Here is an 18821-nt window from a genome sequence, read left to right on the forward strand (position 1 = left end):
GAAAACAAAGCTCATCCAAATTCCCAGCCACAAATCCAATAAATTTCATCATTATTGTTAAAATACAAATGAACAAACAGAAGGGCTTGCATATAACAAAACAAAAAAGAATTCAATCTGAAAATTAGGTGGCAGAGGACAGTTTGTTTGGTTCTGAAACATGTGGGTAGGGGGTATGTTTTATACGTCAAAGTCAGATTATGACAGACTAATGAAAAATCACATTTCCCTTTTATGTCAATACTTGTATTTCATATTGTTGTAGTTGATAAATTATAACCCTAAATTACATGTAATCTATACATACTGGTGCTGTTGCTCAAAACATGCTCTGAGCAGGTGCCCCTTTTTTGCTTTGCTTTTCTTTCATTTGGGCTAATCCCCGCACCCCGCACCCCACACCATCACAGTACTGTGCGATAGGATTTAGACACTGTGCTCAATCAAGAGCCCTGTCTGCTCTTCTTAAAAATCTACCTTTCATATGGAGCCATCCACCTTCCCTCTCAGCTACAGACCTTTTGCTGGACCATTCATGATTTCACCGGAATTTTTTCAGCAACTGACCACGTGTCTTAGTTTTGTATTTGCACCATCTATATGTTAGGAATCATGGCGACACCTACATGTTGTACATGTATATCAACATTTTTATTAAGCACTTAGCTACATTTGACATATATCCTGAAATTATTGTATACATTTTTACACATGTAATATCACTTCAAATATGGAGTATTTCCAATTTGTTAAAACGTTGACCGGGCCTATAGTGCGAAACTGTCCCCTGCTACCTTAGCAGGCGTACATCAGATAGCAGATAATCATTGATCTACTAAACCTTTGATTCAAATGAAGTATAAAAATCATTAGTGAGTATAATCTTTTATTTTGAAAAATACATGCATCTCTCTCAAAATAAAGTCCCTTATTCATATAAATTAGCTACCTATAAACAAACAATCTGATCACTCCTATTACTTAAATATGCACAAGAAGTTGTTGGCAAGGTTTATCACAGAAATCATTCCAAAACAGTAAAAGTACGAAAAATCTTTAAAAGCAAAACAGTTTGGACGGATATTCACACGTATATCACAGACTAAGCTTTTACACTGTCATTCATGATTAATAGAGTTTTGCCTGTTTCAATGTACATGTCTATCGAAAGAGAAACTCCTTGGTTTGAGGAGATAAACCCAAGGACGTGCTAAATGAAAGAAACAAGTAGTTATGACGGAGTAAAACATGAACACCTCAAAACAAAACCTGCGTTTATGTATCAGTATCTGTATGACACTCATAGCAAGAATATTAAACACATCGTAATATTCAGCATCTGTATGACACTCATAGCAAGAATATTAAACACATCGTAATATTCACTAGCTGTATGACACTCATAGCAAGAATATTAAACACATCGTAATATTCAGTATGACACTCATAGCAAGAATATTAAACACATCGTAATATTCAGTATCTGTATGACACTCATAGCAAGAATATGAAATACATCGTAATATTCAGAATATTAAAAAACAATCGTATTGTACATTACAAACGAGACATAAAAATACATGGTTTTTGCTTCCAAATTTAGAAATGACTGATGAATAAGTAATAAATGCACTAGGTAACAAGAATACATGAAATAAACTTTTGTAAGATTATGGGATCCCTAAAAATTTGTGCACTTTTTATTCCCATTGTGTATTCTGCAATATGAAGAAACTAATTAAACAAACCAGTCCTGTCTGTTTAGAGTTTCACCATACAGCTAAACATAATAAATTCCCTTCCCATTGACAGCAGATGAGTATTACAGAGATCAGAAATCATTCTCACAATCTTCACATTTGCAACAGAATAATTTCAATAACTAATATAATACTAATAAATTATTTCGATTCGTCACGATTCCACTGTCTCTAACACTGTGGCATCGTCATCTAACGTGTTAATGTTCGTCGACCGACTTCGCGCCATCATAGCGGTCTGTTGACGTAGTTGAGCTTCCTCCTTGAGGAACTCGGTGTAAACTTTGGGCTCCACGAAAACGAGGCCTGCTCGTGGTCTTACGTCACCGTCAAACTTGGGTGTCCAATTGGCTGAAAAACAGATTCAATAACATAAAGCTGATGCAATGAATATGTAAATGAAGACTTCGTTTCCAGAATTACATGTATACATGTATTTTATTTTTAAAATATTTTCTTAGCATGTAGTATATAGTCAAATTACAAAATATTAATATAAACACTAAACATTTTTTATATATCACTTTGATTGTAAAGTGAAAACTACTCTCTGGAGTTTCTAAGTTGTAGTTTAATCATGCAAAGTATTTGAATTACACAGTTCGTTATTCTCTTCTACAGGCATTCGCTTGAAATTAACAACTACAATGCATAAGTAATAAGCATCTTGAACGTCAACAAATGGAATTAATGATTCTTTATTAAACATGCATAAATACATAGGCATCGTCCGCCCTAAAATTCTACAAGAAATTACGTAATTATGACGTAATCAGCAGGTATGCGTGGACTGTCTACAGTTTAACTCACCAAGCAGCCTAAAAAACCAGGACTGAAATAAGGCAACATGAAAACAATTTAATTCATACATGCGAAACAGACACTTAGATAAAATCGTGAATTATTAAGATATTTAATCAATGTTTGATAAACCGGAAACAGTCCATACATATTTAGAATACGTTATAGTTAATCAGCATGTTGCATCGCTATAGCAATAATACAATTACTAAACAAGAATTGTTGTTAATATAGTTTATTCCCTCAATACTACATAAGTTTTCATTTAATATTCAGACATGCTTATGCCCTAAAACAGCCCTAATTGGTTGGCTTTGTTATTGTCATGCTAAATCTTACCACTTTTAGCTAACTCACCTTCATAATAATCTAAAATAAACAGAGTAGCACGTTATTATCGGACTACCTCCGTGTCAAAGCGTCTAGATCATGATGTTATATACATAAAATACACATGTACTTGCTACATGTAACTATAAATTAAAATCCTTGATACCAAATTTCACCTTCACTAAGTAATAGTTCAAACTCAGGCATCTTATCGGATGGAAACGAGTTGTTTGATTAAAAAACAAGCAATGTAACTGAAACAGGTTTATCCATGGGAATCGCGAGTTTTAACAAAATAATATTTTCGCTACCATTCAGGGGTATGTTTACTTCTGTTTTTCTTCAATATGCATAATTACAGTTTTGCCTGTACTAAAACGTATATCATAGTTATACATATACGCAAAAATAATCTCGGAGTACAGTACTACAGTTAATGAAATTGAAAGCAGCTACATGTACAATGGACAGTATACAGTAAGCGCGACCTTCTCCAAGCTAAAGCAGGCGGTACAGTGTACTTGGAAAGCTTCTTGAAACATAATGGGGTTAATATGGTTAATGCCAGTCTAGCTTTGCCTGCATTTCGCAGTATACCTGATAATGAGCCAGATTTATGAAATAACAACGATTTGACACTACACTGTGAAGAGTCTTTCGAAGCTTTGCCTGTGAAAAATAATATGACTGTCACTACAAGATATACAAGCAAATAGAAAGTGATAGGTCGCATGCAAGTGCTGTACGCTGAAAAAAGATACTAATATACTGATACAGCATATCTATTTTTAAAAGAAGACAGTAGAGATCTTTCACAGATGAAAATACTCACAACCATGTCTACTACATGGAACTTTGTTGAAAATATAAAAAAAACACGTTTTTGAAATGCACACCAACTGAAATGAAATACTTTTCAAAATAGACTATTCTACAACTTGGGAAGAAGCATAAACTATTCATATATCATGTTATGACCAGGATTTACTATAATTTATATTACATTATCAAAATTTATCGAAACTCGATTAAGGTACGAAGTTAACCCCAACTCAAGGGAATATCTCCTGATAATCAATAAGAGTTATCTCTCTTGACGCTTTACACTACGTGCTCGGTGGGCGCGTATCATCATGCTATTAGAAAAAGCAATCTAAATCATGCATACCATAGGCACCATCATCCGTCTTTTTTACCCGTCTTAATCCAAATTCGGTCATATGAACACTGAGATCTTGGTCCGTGGAATTGGTATACTGAGCGCGGGAGCCGCTAATGGAGGACATCATAGACTTGGGCCTGGAGCCAGAACTACTACCTAGGCTCTGGACACGAGGCGTCGAGGATTTCATGGGGCCAAGATTTCGTGATTTACCTGAGGTCAAGTGAAATAAATCATATTGTGCACAAGAACTTTAATATCCATTCATCTGCTTGTTTGTAATTTTCAATACACTTGGAAATCTTTCATGTTAAGCAAAATGAATGGGTATCCTTTTGAACACTCTGCCACTCGGTGCTAGTGATTGCCACCATGCAAAACTAAACACATTACAAAAAGACAATCAGCCTTTTCCCAATAGTATACACTTACTATATTCGCTATTCAACCTCATTTCTGGACCTAAAGTATGTACACGTTTATTCAAGCAAATAAAACAAAAATAATGGCAAATTACTAAAGGATCATGCATCAAAAAAGTAATTTATATTACTGTATATTCAATAAGCATCGGTGCGCAGATACTTACTGAAGCCATTTTCTGATCCATTTCCATACACTTTCATAAGCCGTTTTCTTAGTTCCTCTTCCTTCCTCTTGTGCCAATCCGAGTGCTTATCTTTCCGCGTCTTTTCACGTTCCTCGAAAAACCTCTGACGCTCATCCATTCTGAAAGCATACACATTATCAAATTAGAAATATGTATGTCAAAACCATGTTATAAGTTTGTTTTCTAATACGAGTTCCAAACCTGTAGTCTCCCTTTAATCAATAACAATCATAACCACTCTCGAACTTTGAAAAGTCTGGTCATTTGAACGCAAACTTCCCTGGTGTTATGCTACACTTAACGACAATTAACATTACACTTCGATTTTACTATGAAACTTACTCTTCCTCGTCCTTGAGCTTTCTGTAGCTATGTGGCCTTGAGTTATGCATGATATCCGACCTCTCCTTACGGTAAGATTTGTCTAAAGTGACGTTCGTCTCCTTTGCGTCTCTCAGTGTTTGATCCGCCTTTTCTTTGAAGCTATCATACATCTCCTCTGTCCTCCTGGTAATATTCGAAATTCTACCATCGATATCCTGCTTTTCTTTACTGTCTTGATCCTGATTTAGAAATTATGATACAATTCAATTATTCAACATGTATGCACTACATCTTAAACACGTGTTTCTCTAAACATATTGATTCAAAAGTACCCACATCTTTTCTTTTCAGACTCTGCGCAAGGTATTCCGATCGACTTTCTACTCCTTTTCTCGTTTCTGACGTTTCTCGTCTAACCTTATTCGTCTGCTCCTGCAATCACAGTACTTATGTACATTACTTCCCTTTCTGTTTCAAACATTTTCGTATCTTGAAAATATCATAAACGTCTTTCACGAGGAAACTTATGGCATGCTTACGCATGTGCCCACTGACATAATTTAATCTGATTGATCCAACTTACCCTCACTGTTTGATCCTCATCATAGTACTGCGAGACAAACCTCAGTTGGTCTGAAATACACCAGATATATAGTATTATCTAACTTTTTTGTTTATGTAATTATATTAAAATATGCAAATAAATCCAATCTTATTTCAAACACACATAAAAAAAACCATGTTATTGTGGGGACTTCTTATATAATAGATTTTGTACATGTACATTATATGGAATAATATAAAATGAAGAGAGTTTTTGCAGACGTGGTTCAAATAAAAAAGTGAACAAAACAAAATTCTTGTGGGAAAAGCTGGAGTATTAGAATTAGAATCCATATTTGTCTATCAATATAGATATGAATTTACCAGACCAATTAAAAAACCTTTATTAGTCTTGAAATAGGAATGAAAAATGTTAATATGCAGTGCAGAAAACCAATGTTACCTGGGTCAGTTGAGTTTAAGTCTGAATTTTCTGTATAAAGTTCACAACAGATTAAACATATTAACCAACATATCTTACACATAAAGTTAAAACGTCTAGATACAGTATCTAACACTCCGAACAACATGCACGTTTGTAAATTTTAAAGCAAAATGATTAGAATTGCGTTTAAAACAGATGCATAATCTCTAGAACTTACCTCTGAGATAACCGTCCCAATTATCCATCACACTCATCTCAAGATCATTCTCGCTTTCTCCAGGAGTACTGTGTTTATATACATCCATCATTTTACTGAACAACACGATATCATGCATGGGCCCTGTGTAAATCTGAGCACGTTTCAGCTGATGCATTTGGCGAACAAACCGCCTCTGATCCTGATAACGGCGCACGCTCTCTTGAATGGAGGCCACTCGTCTTGGCACATTTTTTCTGCGTACTGACGTATCTAAACGTTCCATATCTGCTAGAGTCAGATTGGACTTGGATTTTGCCCTAACTGGCGTAAGTTTGTAGTTCGGTTTTTGTGTTCTTCTTAGTTGCTGTAAAAGATATTGTTCTTTTTGTCTGTTCCTTGTAAGTTGTGCTCTTTCAATTCTTTTAAGTCTGTTTTGAAAGTTAATGTCAGTTATCACATCGTCATCATCTTCTTCTGAAGATTCGGCATAATCGTTTTGTTGTTGAGAATGACCATTAGTCAACACAGGAGTTTTTGAACGAGAATTATCACGACTTTTTAATCCTGGTTGAATTACCCCACTGTCTGGAATTTTTGAAGCTTTGCGGCTGCTTCTTGACTGTCTCTCCGGCGAATCCTGATACCTGGAAGTCTCTGGAAGTGTTTCTTGTCTAGATTGCTTGCGACTTTCCGCTAACCTTAGAGCTACTTCCTGGCTTTCATGAGAGTTCTCCGGAAATTCAAATTCATCTTCGTCGTCTTGTTTGTCAGTATGGACAACCCTTGACTTTGGGGATTGAATGTAAGAGTTCTTCCGATGTGGCGAATGCTCCTGGTAATCAACAGGCGAAATAGAAGGACTTATTACCAAATTGCGTTTCGTCTGTGATTGGTGTTCTTCTGTTTGAGAATTCCGCTCTTCTGATTGTGACTGGTTTCCCGAATCTCTGCTTGGTTTAAGTTCAATTTCCTGGAACTCTGTTTTTTCGCGCGTATTTGGACGTCCACTATCTCTTGAAGAAACTTTGTTCTTATTTTCCTCCCTCGAGGGTCTTTTATTTACTTTGGGCGTACTTGTTGTAGCAGGCCCAGATTGTTTTGATTTCTTATTTTCTTTCTTTTCCTTTGTCTTTTCTTTTTCACTAACCGATGTTTTCTCTTTAGCTAATATCAGATGTTTATCTAAATCTTCTTCCTCAGCTACCGATCCTGGTGTGTGAACTCCACTGTCGAATCGATCATTTGCTACGTCAATAGTGTCGTGTGTATATTCTTGAATCTCCTCCTCACTTTCGGGCTTCTCAGCACTTTTCTTTCCCTTCTTTTCAACTTCTTCTTTATCAGCAAAAGTATTTTCCTTCTCTGAGTTATTTTTATCAGAAGACTTCTTAGACTTTTCAGTTTTGTTAACGGTTGAGTTTTCTTTCTGTAATCCTTTCTTTTCCTGTTTTCCTTCTTTGCCCTGTCTATCACTAACAAGTTTTTCTGGTGCTATCTGTTCACTTTCGTCTTCTTCTGGATCATGCGTTGTCTTTTCTTTCTCCTTTTTAGCTTTCTCAGTAGATTTTTTACTTTTGTCAACTTTGTTTACAATTGATTTTTCTTTTTCTAGTCCTTTTGCTTCTTGTTTCCCTCCATCCTTAGTGGTTTGCAATTTTTTATTTTTTGGAGTCTTTGGAGTAACAACTGCAATTTCGGGTATTTTCTCTCCCTTCTCTTCCCTGTTTCCTGGTTCTTCGTCACTTTCTACTTTGTTAGATTCCTTTGCTTTGCTAGGTGATTTGGGGGGAATGTCCTTGCTAACTACCTCAGGTTTTTCTTCCTTCCTAGTCTTTCTGTTTTCCTTGTCCTTCCCTGTTTGTGAATTTTCTCTATGTTTCTTCGATGATTCTTTACCTTCATCAACTGCTTTGGCAGCTACGACAGCATTCTTTAGTTTTTCTGTCTCTGTATTTGCTTCTTCTCGTAGCTTTTCAGCCTCTCTCTGTGACTCTTCTGCCTCTCGTTTCGCTTCCTCTCCACTTTCCTTTGTTTTTTCGTCTTCCTCGTCCTCTTCTTCTTTGATTGTACCAGGATCTTTTTTCCCTTTTTTGTTCTTAGCAACTGCGGCACTAGCTACTACAGCCTTTTCGTCTTTTTTAGTTTTTTCCTTTCCTTTTCCTTTACTACTTTCTTCTTTACTGTCTTTCTTCTGTTTTGCTGATTTATTCTTTTGTTGGTCTTGTTTCTCTTTTTCTTGTTTAGCTTCTTCAACTGCTTTGGCAGCTACAGCAGCTTTCTTTAGTTTTTCTGTCTCTGTATTTGCTTCTTCTGCTTCTTCTCGTAGCTTTTCTGCCTCTCTTTGTGACTTTTCTGCCTCTCGTTTCGCTTTCTCTGCCTCAATTCCACTTTCTTTTGTTGTTTCGTCCTCTTCTTCCTCTTCTTCTTTGATTGTATCGGGATCTTTTTTCCCTTTTTTGTTCTTGGCACCTGCGGCACCAGCTACTACCGCCTTTTCGTCTTTTTTAGTTTTCTCCTTTCCCTTTCCCTTACTACTTTCTTCTTTGCTATCTTTTTTTTGTTTTGTAGATTTATTCTTTAAATTGTCCTTTTTATCTTTTTCTTGTTTAGCTTCTTCAGCTGTATTGGCCGCTACCGCAGCTTTCTTAACCTTTTCTGCCTCTTGTTCTTGTTTAACCTTTTCTGCAGCAGCCTTCGCTACTTCTGCCTCCTGATGCGCTTTTACAGCATCTTTCTTGGCCTCCTCTGCTTCTTTTCTTGCCTTTTCCGCTTCCTTATCTTTCACAAAGCCTTTCTTTTTTCTAACAACTTTTTTGCCTTTTACTACAACTATTTCCTCATCACTTTCTAAGTTTTCCTCTTTGTCAGTTTTCTTCTCCCCTTTTTCTTTGTCCTTGTCTTCCTGCTTAGTATCTTTTTCTTTTGATTTATCAACTTTTTCTTCTTTATCGCCTTTCTTATCTGCCTCCTTTTTATTTTCTTTCTCCTTTTCTTCACCAACGACAGCAACAGCTGCTGCAGCTACAGCTTCTTCTTTATTATCAGATTTTGTGTCTTTAGAACCTTTACTTTCTTGTTCCTTCTTCTTTGCCTCTTCCTTCTGCCTTTTCTCTTCTTCCTTTTGTCTTTTCTCCTCTTCCTTTTGTTTTTTCTCTTCCTCTTGCTGTCTCTTTTCTTCTTCTTTTGCCTTCTTTTCTTCCTCTTTTTTAGCTTTTAATTCCTCTTCTTTCTTTTTCTTTTCTTCCTCCTTTTTGGCTTTCTCTGCTTCTTTTTTCTCTTTTTCTAGTTCTTTCTTGGACTTGGGTTTCTCCTCCTTCTTCTCCGATGTTTCGGGGTCTTCCTGTTTTTCTGATTTCTTATCCTGTTCTACACCTTCCTCCTCTTCCTTGTGGCTTTCTAGATTACTCTTTCTGGATTTAGCCGATTTAGTGTCCCTCTTGTCTTTTTTATTCAGAATATTGTCAATATCACCTCCAGACTGTCCTCCTTTTGATTTAATATATTCTGCAGTTTCTCTGTTTTCTTTCAATATAGCAGCATCATATGGTGTATAAGATTTATCCTAAAAAACAAAAACTGAAATATATATTTTGAAAATACCATTCTTTAGTATCTTGGTTACCATTCTAATGAAGATAAAAATCTACATACACATATAATCCTTTATTCAACAGCAATAATGAAGTATGTTATCAACACTCACTTCGTAATAGAATTAAAACCAAGGCCTTAAATTTCACAAACTAGATGTCACTTAAGAAAGCAGACAAACGACCGTAGAGACACAGCAGAGTAAAATTAAACCGATTAGAATGTTAAAGATCACTGCCAGAGCAATCAGTAATCCAGACCTAAATAGCATCTGTTCTCCGATGCATTTCACAAGTTTAGTGGTTTATTGTTTATGTGAAGTCTTATTCTAAACCCTCTCCAAACGACAAAAGACATGATCGTTTTTGTCAATCTCCTATGTGTTCTTCTGTGGATAGTTGTAACCACGTATGACTGTGTTCTTAAGACATTTACTGAATACTAACCCCGTAAAGGTTATCTGATAATTCTGACAAACTACCAACGACAACTATATAAACTTTAAATGCACCAAAGCGCAGTATTGATCTTTCATATCTCAAGATGCCTTTTTAAAATTCAAATGTTTATTTTTGTGTTGCAGAACTTATTCCATGACCATTTCCATGGCAACCATTCTAGAAAAAACTTGTCCACACACATATATTATTTGAGAACAAACTCTTGAAATAATAGTGCTGAGTGAGAGGTGATAAAACAAATCAAAAGGGGCAACAGAACTTTTCGTAGTTGTAAGAATGTGTTTCAAACAGGTTAGAAAGGAGGATTATTCACATTAATTAACCTTTCTAATTTGAATTGATAATTTAAAATCGCTACGTTTACTTATACCATGAATAAGAATATAAGTATTCTAAACATATTAACAGCACGTCATTTACATACATTTCATCTACTTAAAGCACATGTAACCATTTTTACCTTCACAAGACTAAAGCCATATATCCTCTCTCCAGTATATATATAAGTGCTTAGTTTATAACAGTTTGAGACATGGTATCTCTACTACACTGCACTCCTACCCTATCAATATATCTAACTTCCAATACAAACTCCATTTCGACAGATTTAATGACAAGATTATCTTGAGCAAACAAGTCTTGCTTTTTCTTTAAAGAAAATCCATATTTCTTTATCCTCTCCAGTAAATAGAATTTGTGGTCTGTGTAACTAAACTCTTTCATTATTCACACTCAGGTTTATATAGAACCTTTAATTTTCCGCGTTTTCTTCACAATTGTACCTTTCGGTATTTCAATGGAAGTCTTCTTGTATACCAGTTAAAAGCTTAATTACAAACTGTAAGGAAATGTGTTAAACACCAAACTGTTAGAATCTAATGCATGTGACATTATTTTACGTCTCAATCACAAATAGTTACCTTGGCAGCGTCTTTTTTATTCTGAGAATCACAAATAAATCTTATATTTCTAAACAAAGATAATTGCAACTTAGCAAGGTATCTATACTTTTGTGTGAATTACAACTGAAATAGTATGTGTAGTCATTTGAGTATTGACAGCGATTCATAAGTACATATCTACTACCCGGCTTTCCGATGAATCGTTCTACCATGTATTGTTAGAATATGTGCATTATAAAGTTCAACACTTCTCACACCTCCTCTCTTATGCAGAGACATATGTAGCTGACATACACATTCTGATCCAATGAAAGGAACTATCACTAATTCAATGTAGTGTTAATTTTGTTTAACTTCAAGGACACTATTTCCCAAAAGACTTTAAGCTATGTAAACAAGTTTCAATCCATTCTGAAAATATTGCTTATATATCAGCCAAATTGAATGTGCAAGAAGTGTTTATTAAACACATTGTATATATTACATTTATCAAAATACTCTTACAAGGTAAGAATGTTGTTATTCCAGTTTGATATAAAATTACCACACAGAAGGGCATAGGGTCAAATCCCCCCCAAATATTCCGTATAATCCAAGATATGCATTTGTCTAATCTGACGGAAATTACAATGGCTACCCGCTCACCTAGATGCTTCAATGTGTATCAGCAGATCAAAATAAAATATCTTACTTCTAATCAAACTGATCTTTGTCAAAACCCATTCTACTTCGCAAAACAATTTAACTGACAATGATCAGTGTATTTAATTAATCTCTCACGTACAAAAAACAATGTAGTGTTTTAAACAGTTGATTTCACGATTTAATATTAATTTTGAAAATGCATTCAAGAAATTCTAGTTAAATATATTTTACAGTTCCCCAAGAATTGCTGGTGATACAACCTGCAAGTGTACCTAACGCTAAAGCTACACGTACTATTATACAGGGAATCGGTATACAATACAGCTAACGCTAAAGCTACACGTACTATTATACAGGGAATCATCTAGCGAGAAACTCAACAGTTTTACATAGTTATACAATTCTACAAACCTAATGATGAACCAGATTTTATTTTCAATCCGAAAACTTACAAATATCAACATAGGTAGTGATTGTTCCTTCGCCAAGCGCAGAAGTGTAAGTCTTTTGGATGTACCGTGTCACGGTAGGCACTGGCACAGTAATAAAAACTCTCACGGCTGCGGCCGTAAGTGCCAAACAGAGGTAAAAATTTACGGCACTTCACCTATAGCTGGTATTGTCTCGACATGAGTGAGGAATTCTCGAATGGAATGTAAAGCAACATGTAATTTCCCCCCTTTTTTAACTATTCTAAATGACAGATAATTGTACATTATGCATCATCAGAGATTTTTTTCCTGTTTAGCATCATATGCGAGTAACTGTTTTTAACAGGTCTATATGCTACATAATGACGCATCATATGTGAGTTTCAAAATTTTAGTCGATCTATATTATACTTATTTATAAATTTTATTTTAAGTCGGTCTAATTGATAGAATATTGTATCTTCTGAATCATTTGGAGTGGTGTTTTTTAATGTAACTGTTGCTTGTGTGTATTTACAGATGGTCTAGAAGGTACTGTCGATAACATTGCATCAGCCAGTTTGAATCATACTGATTCTATAACATTATACATATTTACATGACGTCATTAAATTACTTTTGCTTCATCTTTGAGAATGTGTAGGTCTAGACAATAGATATGGTATATTCTAGATGTTTATCATTCTTGAGATTCTATTTTCAGCATATCTACACAAAAGATCGATAATTGTAAGTTTCGTATCATCAGTACTTTTGTTTTTCTATTTTGAACAGCTCCATACTACATATTTCTTTACGCTTTCTAAAGAATTGAACCAGATGGATCACCAGTGAGAATGGATTTTTAGCAGATCTATAGAGAGATGATTGTACTTCTCTCTCATTAGTGAGTTTTTAACAGGTGATATATAACTGTACCTTATGCATCATTAATGAGTTTCTGTCTGCCCCATTGTCTAGCAGTAGCTTACAGAGGGGCAGGTTGTTGACTATGGCGGAGATGTGTAGACAGGTTCTTCCTGCATTGTTGGGGGTGTTTACAGCGTCAGGGGCGTTTTTCCACTTCAGCAGGTATTTCACAACATCTGAGCGAAGATAAATACATTTACTGGTTATTACAGATATTATAAACATTATATCGTCTAATCACAATTCAGCCATCACTCAGTAGGTAGTACATTGAAGTTTTATCTTCGTTGTTGGATTCATTTCAATTCTAAGTTCATCACATCTTGTTCGTAGATTATTTACAGGGGCGGATTTAGGAATTGCGGCTAGGGGGGGGGGGCGCAACTTTATGAGGCAGGGGGTTTGGGAGCCGCCTTGAGGTCCCCAGTCAGCAAACGAAATCATTTGAACCTGTGAGTTTTCGGGTCGTTTGGGGCTTTAATGAATATTTGAAGGTATGTTTGGACACAAGTATAGTAGGAAGGTATGTTAAGAATTTTTATATTAAATTTATGAGACAGCGGTGCAAGAATGCAGCGATATAAGGCCTCAACCGTGCGCATTTTTTTTTTCTGCGCCGTAAATCGATGGTTTTTCTAAGGGGTGGATTTGTAGCTCTCTGATATGTCCCAATATTTTCTCAGAGACCTACAGTTCTGCAGCTACATTACCTGAGGATTCTTGCATATTGATATGACTAACCATGGGCCTGCTGGTCATTAGAAGATCCCCCCTATATATCCAATGTAAAACTGAGAACCCATATTATAGCCCCACCTTACGTCCGGGGGCCATGGTTGAATACTTTTTTTAAAATTATCTCCCTTTTGAAAAGGATGAGACCTTTCATTTGAATAATATTGAGTCCCCTTTACCTGCGCCTCGGGAAATAGTTGCTGTTGGGGGACAAACTTGCTATTGTCCTCATAGCCAGTAAATAGGTGTATAAAAGTTCACTTCGGCTAATAAATCAAATATCCATTTTTGTTGGTTTTCTTGTTGTTTTTTAATTCTTCTAAACATACTATAAAACAATTTACTGATAAAAACTTTTCGGAATATTGAATATTCTTCAATCAATTAAGGAATTTTTCTCTATATTTCTTAGACTTACCACAATGACCACCCTGAGCTGCCTCATGGATGGGGTAGTCTCCCCTGCTACTTCCTCCCCATAGATCAGCTTTACTTTTATCCAGAATTTTTAACGTCTCCACACACCCTTTAACTGAGGCACAATGACTAGGCCTGAAAAATTTGATTTTACAAGAAAATTATTCCATTGATTGATTTCGTGTTGTTTTACGCGATATATTTCAGCCGTATTTCTGCGGAAACAAAAAAAACAAAAAAAACAAAAAAAAACAACAAACACACAAAATAAAAAAAAATAAAAATAAATAAATCAAACAAGACTAAAAAAAAAAAAACAAAAAAAAAAACACCGGGAAAAAACCCGTAGGGCAAAGCTGGAAAGTCCCTGTGATGACCCGCAATGAGCCAACTCTTTTTCGAATACCATTGGTTGATTGTATATTGTTTATCCATTTTTGTTGGTTTTCTTGTTGTTTTTTAATTTTTCTAAACATACTATAAAACAATTTACTGATAAAAAAAAGAGGGACTCTCGAAAATTTTTCAATTATAAGGAAACGTCACCGCTTTTCCATTTATGATGATTGTGAAGAATTTTTCACCCATATCATGTTTCATGTTAATGTACAAACTTATACGGTACCAATTTTGATGCACCAGATGCGCATTTTGACAAATAATGTCTCTTCAGTGATGCTCAACCGAAATGTTTGAAATCCGAAATAACAATGAAGTTTTAGAGCTATTATAGGGAAAAACAGTGTGCCAAAAATTCGTCTAAGGAAAAGAGCTATGCGTGAGGGAGATAATCCTTAATTTTGAAATGAATTTCTAAATTCTATAACAGCAATTAAATATAAATACATCCGTATTTTCAACCTGGTAACGAAGTACTTAGCTACTGGGCTGTAGAGACCCTCGGGGACTAACAGTCCGCCAGCAGAAGCTTCGACCCAGGCGTCATAATGTACAAACTTATACGGTACCAATTTTGATGCACCAGATGCGCATTTCGACAAATAATGTCTCTTCAGCGATGCTCAACCGAAATGTTTGAAATCCGAAATAACAATGAAGTTTTAGAGCTATTATAGGGGAAAACAGTGTGCCCAAAAAGTGGAGTCAAATTCGTCTAAGGATAAGCGCTATGCGTGAGGGAGATTATCCTTAATTTTGAAATCAATTTCTAAATTTTATAACAGCAATTAAATATACATCCGTATTTTCAAGCTGGTAACGAAGTACTTAGCTACTGGGCTGTAGAGACCCTCGGGGACTAACAGTCCGCCAGTAGAGGCCTCAACCCAGGGGCCATAATGTAAAAACTTATACGGTACCAATTTTGATGCACCAGATGCGTATTTCGACAAATAATGTCTCTTCAGTGATGCTCAACCGAAATGTTTGAAATCCGAAATAACAATGAAGTTTTAGAGCTATTATAGGGAAAAACAGTGTGCCAAAAATAACATTAATTAATAAGTAGTATGATTCTTAGCATACATCACGGATTAAAAAGACCCGGGGGATTCGGGTTAGAATAGGTTCTCAATACCTCCTTGCTTGTCGTAAGAGGCGACTACATGGGGCAGTCCTTCGGATGAGACCGCAAAAATCGAGGCCCTGTGTCACAGAAGGTGTGGAACGATAAAGATCCCTCCATGCTCAAAAGCCGTAAGTCTAAATTTTGCAGCCCTTCTTCGGCAATGATGACGTCTCCATATGAGTGAAAGATTCTTGAAAGGGACGTTAAACAATATACAACCAACTAACCAACGGATTAAAAAGAAATTAAATGCTTGATCATGCACAAGAAAATTCGTGTTTTACCATGCCATAATGGTATATCCCAATTATACACAACGCTTAGGTAGCATGGCTACATCTTGGTACTATATTTCTTCATCTTTTGGGATTCATTAAATATTTATAAATTAAAAACCATGCAGCAGGCATTCAGAAGTGATTCCTGTCTGTACTGCAGATCAAGAGTTTGTAAAAGCCCTTACGTTCTTCCTCTGACATCTTTGTGATTAGGATCAGCACCATGTTTAAGTAGGGCCTTGGTGCACTCCTTGTTACCAAGGGTGACAGCATAAAATAGTGGAGTACAGCTATTTTTGTCTGCAAGGTTTACTTCCGCCCCCAGCTTCTTCATCTCCTCTATACAGTGAGAGTGACCTCTGGAGGACGCACAATGTAAAGCTGGAACAAGAGAAATAACTCTTACAGGAAAATTAATTTTACATGTACAGAGGAGAAGCACTGCTGTATAAAGCGGGTTTTTAAAAATCACGGTCACTGTACCTGAAAGCCCGTCTTTATCAATGGCATTGACATCAGCACCAGCTTTGACTAATAATTTGATGGATTCTATATTACCTGATTTATCAAATAAAAAATAACAGGTGAAAACATATACAACTGCAAATCTGTGTTTTGCACACTGTATTAATCTGTTCAAAGGCGCTGTTGCACAATTTGACGTAATTAGTGCTTCTTCTAAATAAAATGAAAGATTGCCACATTTTAGCGCAGTCATAAAGTAGCTCTCTTACATCAGTGCCATGGACACTAAAATATGAATCCTGCTAAAATCAGTTCACATACACTATTTCAAACAAAGAAGAAATCAAACTCCAGAGGATGCCTTGCTTTTGTCATTGACATGTTATGAATTGCTTGGGTACATGTCGGTAAAATTATTTTTCTACAAAATGAACTCATTAAAGTACATGTTATAGCAAGTTCCTTACCTGCACTAGCGGCCCATAGCAACGGCTGTCGGCCATCTTTGTCTGTGACATCATGTGGGACTCCACTGTCCAGCAGCTTTTTGAGTACCTTTTCCCCGACCTTGGAATCTGAGTGGTTGTTGTCCTTCCCGTTCATCTGAGCGGCGTAATGAATGGGATAGGCATTGTGACTGTCAGCTGACGAGAGCTCAGCTCCATTGTCAACCAGGATGTCAAGGATTTCAAGGTGACCACAAACTGAAAGGTTAAGGTCATTACTTGATATTTTAAATCAAATATAAAGTCTCTATGACTAAAATTTGTGAGACATCTGTCTTGACAATGATCATCCATATAAATGTGAATGGGGAATTTAATGAATTCAATAATAAAAAACAATTTTTCACTTAATTCTTAAAATAAATGCTGTTTCAATGATAACCAGTGTGTAGCAAATTATTTTTAAGTGCATATATACATTATTGTTAAATAAGAAAACTGAAAGAAAGGCACACAGAAAATAAATTTTCACTATTTTCTTTTTTTAAAATAAGACACTACTTTAGTGAAGGATTATATAGAAACAAAAATGAAAACCGATATTCTACAAGAAAGTAAGCTTGTGTCAGAAAAGACAAATGAACGATAACAACATTGATGCTGTTCACTGTAGGCATTGGCGGAAACTATTAATTGTGAATGAACATGTTTTACTTGTGCAGACAAAAATGTACCACACAGCTGACGGGAATGACGTTTCACTGATAATGACTGTTGAAATTAACAGCTCGTACAAAAGCAGCTAACATTCTATGGTATAACAGTAACAAAGAAACATAACCCCTCAAATAAAAATATCTGAAATAATTATCAGGATTAAATTTGAAGTGGAATGATAACTAAAATATGTCAAGTGTTGGCTTCGTACAACCAACTTCGCTCACAAATAATAATAATAATAAGATTTCTACGTCTGTGATAATCATTTTTAAAAGTACATGCATAAATTTGTGCACTGCCAAATGGGTATAATTCAAGCAAGGTATTTGTTTAAAAAGAGTTCATCACTATAATTACAAAAAATACAACTTTTTAAATTGTCTATTACACTCGATATATATATATAGTGAGACAATATCCAAAATAAAATGTGAAAAAAAATAAAGCTAAGAAACAAAATGTATACATATAAACACATACAAAATAATTATCTAAATAGTTTGCTCATTGCATTTGTACTCACATGAGCCTTATGAAAATGTAAAATGAAATGAGAATAATCAAAATCAATATTACCTGACTGTTAAGTTCTTATAAAAGTATACAGGAAGATTTGGTTTGAAAGAGAAGGATTGACCATCTGAATATTTGAGAGAGAGAGAGAGAGAGAGAGAGAGAGAGAGAGAGAGAGAGAGAGAGAGAGAGAAAGCAAAACATAATTCATCTTTAAATGTTTTACGAGCAATTATAGACAACAATAATATTATGTTGACAAAGTATCAAAGAATTTTTATGGTGTTTAGCAAGCACTCAATCAGTATTGACATTAATTAAGGTAAACAGAGCAATTAACAAGTTCTTCATCGAACACTGACTCAATAATTACAGGTTATTACCAGAATTAATTATCGTTGATCTTTTATATGTTCTAAAGTCTGTTTACATTTGTTGATTGCCTAATCTCACACAAACTCTAAATAAGAGTATGTTCTTTTAAGTCGTTTTTCATCACTGAACTAATTATACACTGATCTGCATTCTATAATCTACCAGGATTAAACAGTTGGTCAATGCTTTTATAATTCTGTATTACAGTGTATAAACTAATAAGTAATGTTA

The 18821-nt window shown here is 35.3% G+C and overlaps 1 protein-coding gene across 8 annotated transcripts in view; it reads right to left on the reverse strand.

The window, feature by feature from the left end:
• Positions 1-869: 869 nt before the first annotated feature.
• The window catches only part of LOC125649768 (titin homolog), a 47669-nt gene continuing 29717 nt past the window's right edge, over positions 870-18821 (reverse strand). The window contains exons 5-19 of one of the 8 annotated variants that reach the window (XM_048877505.2): positions 17004-17240; positions 16555-16629; positions 16257-16452; positions 14267-14400; positions 13123-13289; positions 11147-11167; positions 6193-9736; positions 5994-6023; positions 5571-5620; positions 5324-5419; positions 5006-5226; positions 4643-4782; positions 4060-4266; positions 3489-3560; positions 870-2111 (exon numbers count right to left, since the gene is read on the reverse strand). In XM_048877505.2, the coding sequence (XP_048733462.1) occupies positions 1915-2111; positions 3489-3560; positions 4060-4266; positions 4643-4782; positions 5006-5226; positions 5324-5419; positions 5571-5620; positions 5994-6023; positions 6193-9736; positions 11147-11167; positions 13123-13289; positions 14267-14400; positions 16257-16452; positions 16555-16629; positions 17004-17240 (5387 nt within the window). In that variant the 3' untranslated portion in view covers positions 870-1914. Of the gene's footprint in view, positions 2112-3488; positions 3561-3723; positions 3745-4059; positions 4267-4485; positions 4516-4642; positions 4783-5005; positions 5227-5323; positions 5420-5570; positions 5621-5993; positions 6024-6192; positions 9737-11146; positions 11168-13122; positions 13290-14266; positions 14401-16256; positions 16453-16554; positions 16630-17003; positions 17241-18821 lie in introns of all 8 variants that reach the window. The other 7 variants (XM_048877508.2, XM_048877506.2, XM_048877507.2 and 4 more) reach the window with 7 other exon arrangements.

This window comes from Ostrea edulis, chromosome 5 (genome assembly GCF_947568905.1).
Source record: "Ostrea edulis chromosome 5, xbOstEdul1.1, whole genome shotgun sequence".
NCBI classification, from domain to species: domain Eukaryota; kingdom Metazoa; phylum Mollusca; class Bivalvia; order Ostreida; family Ostreidae; genus Ostrea; species Ostrea edulis.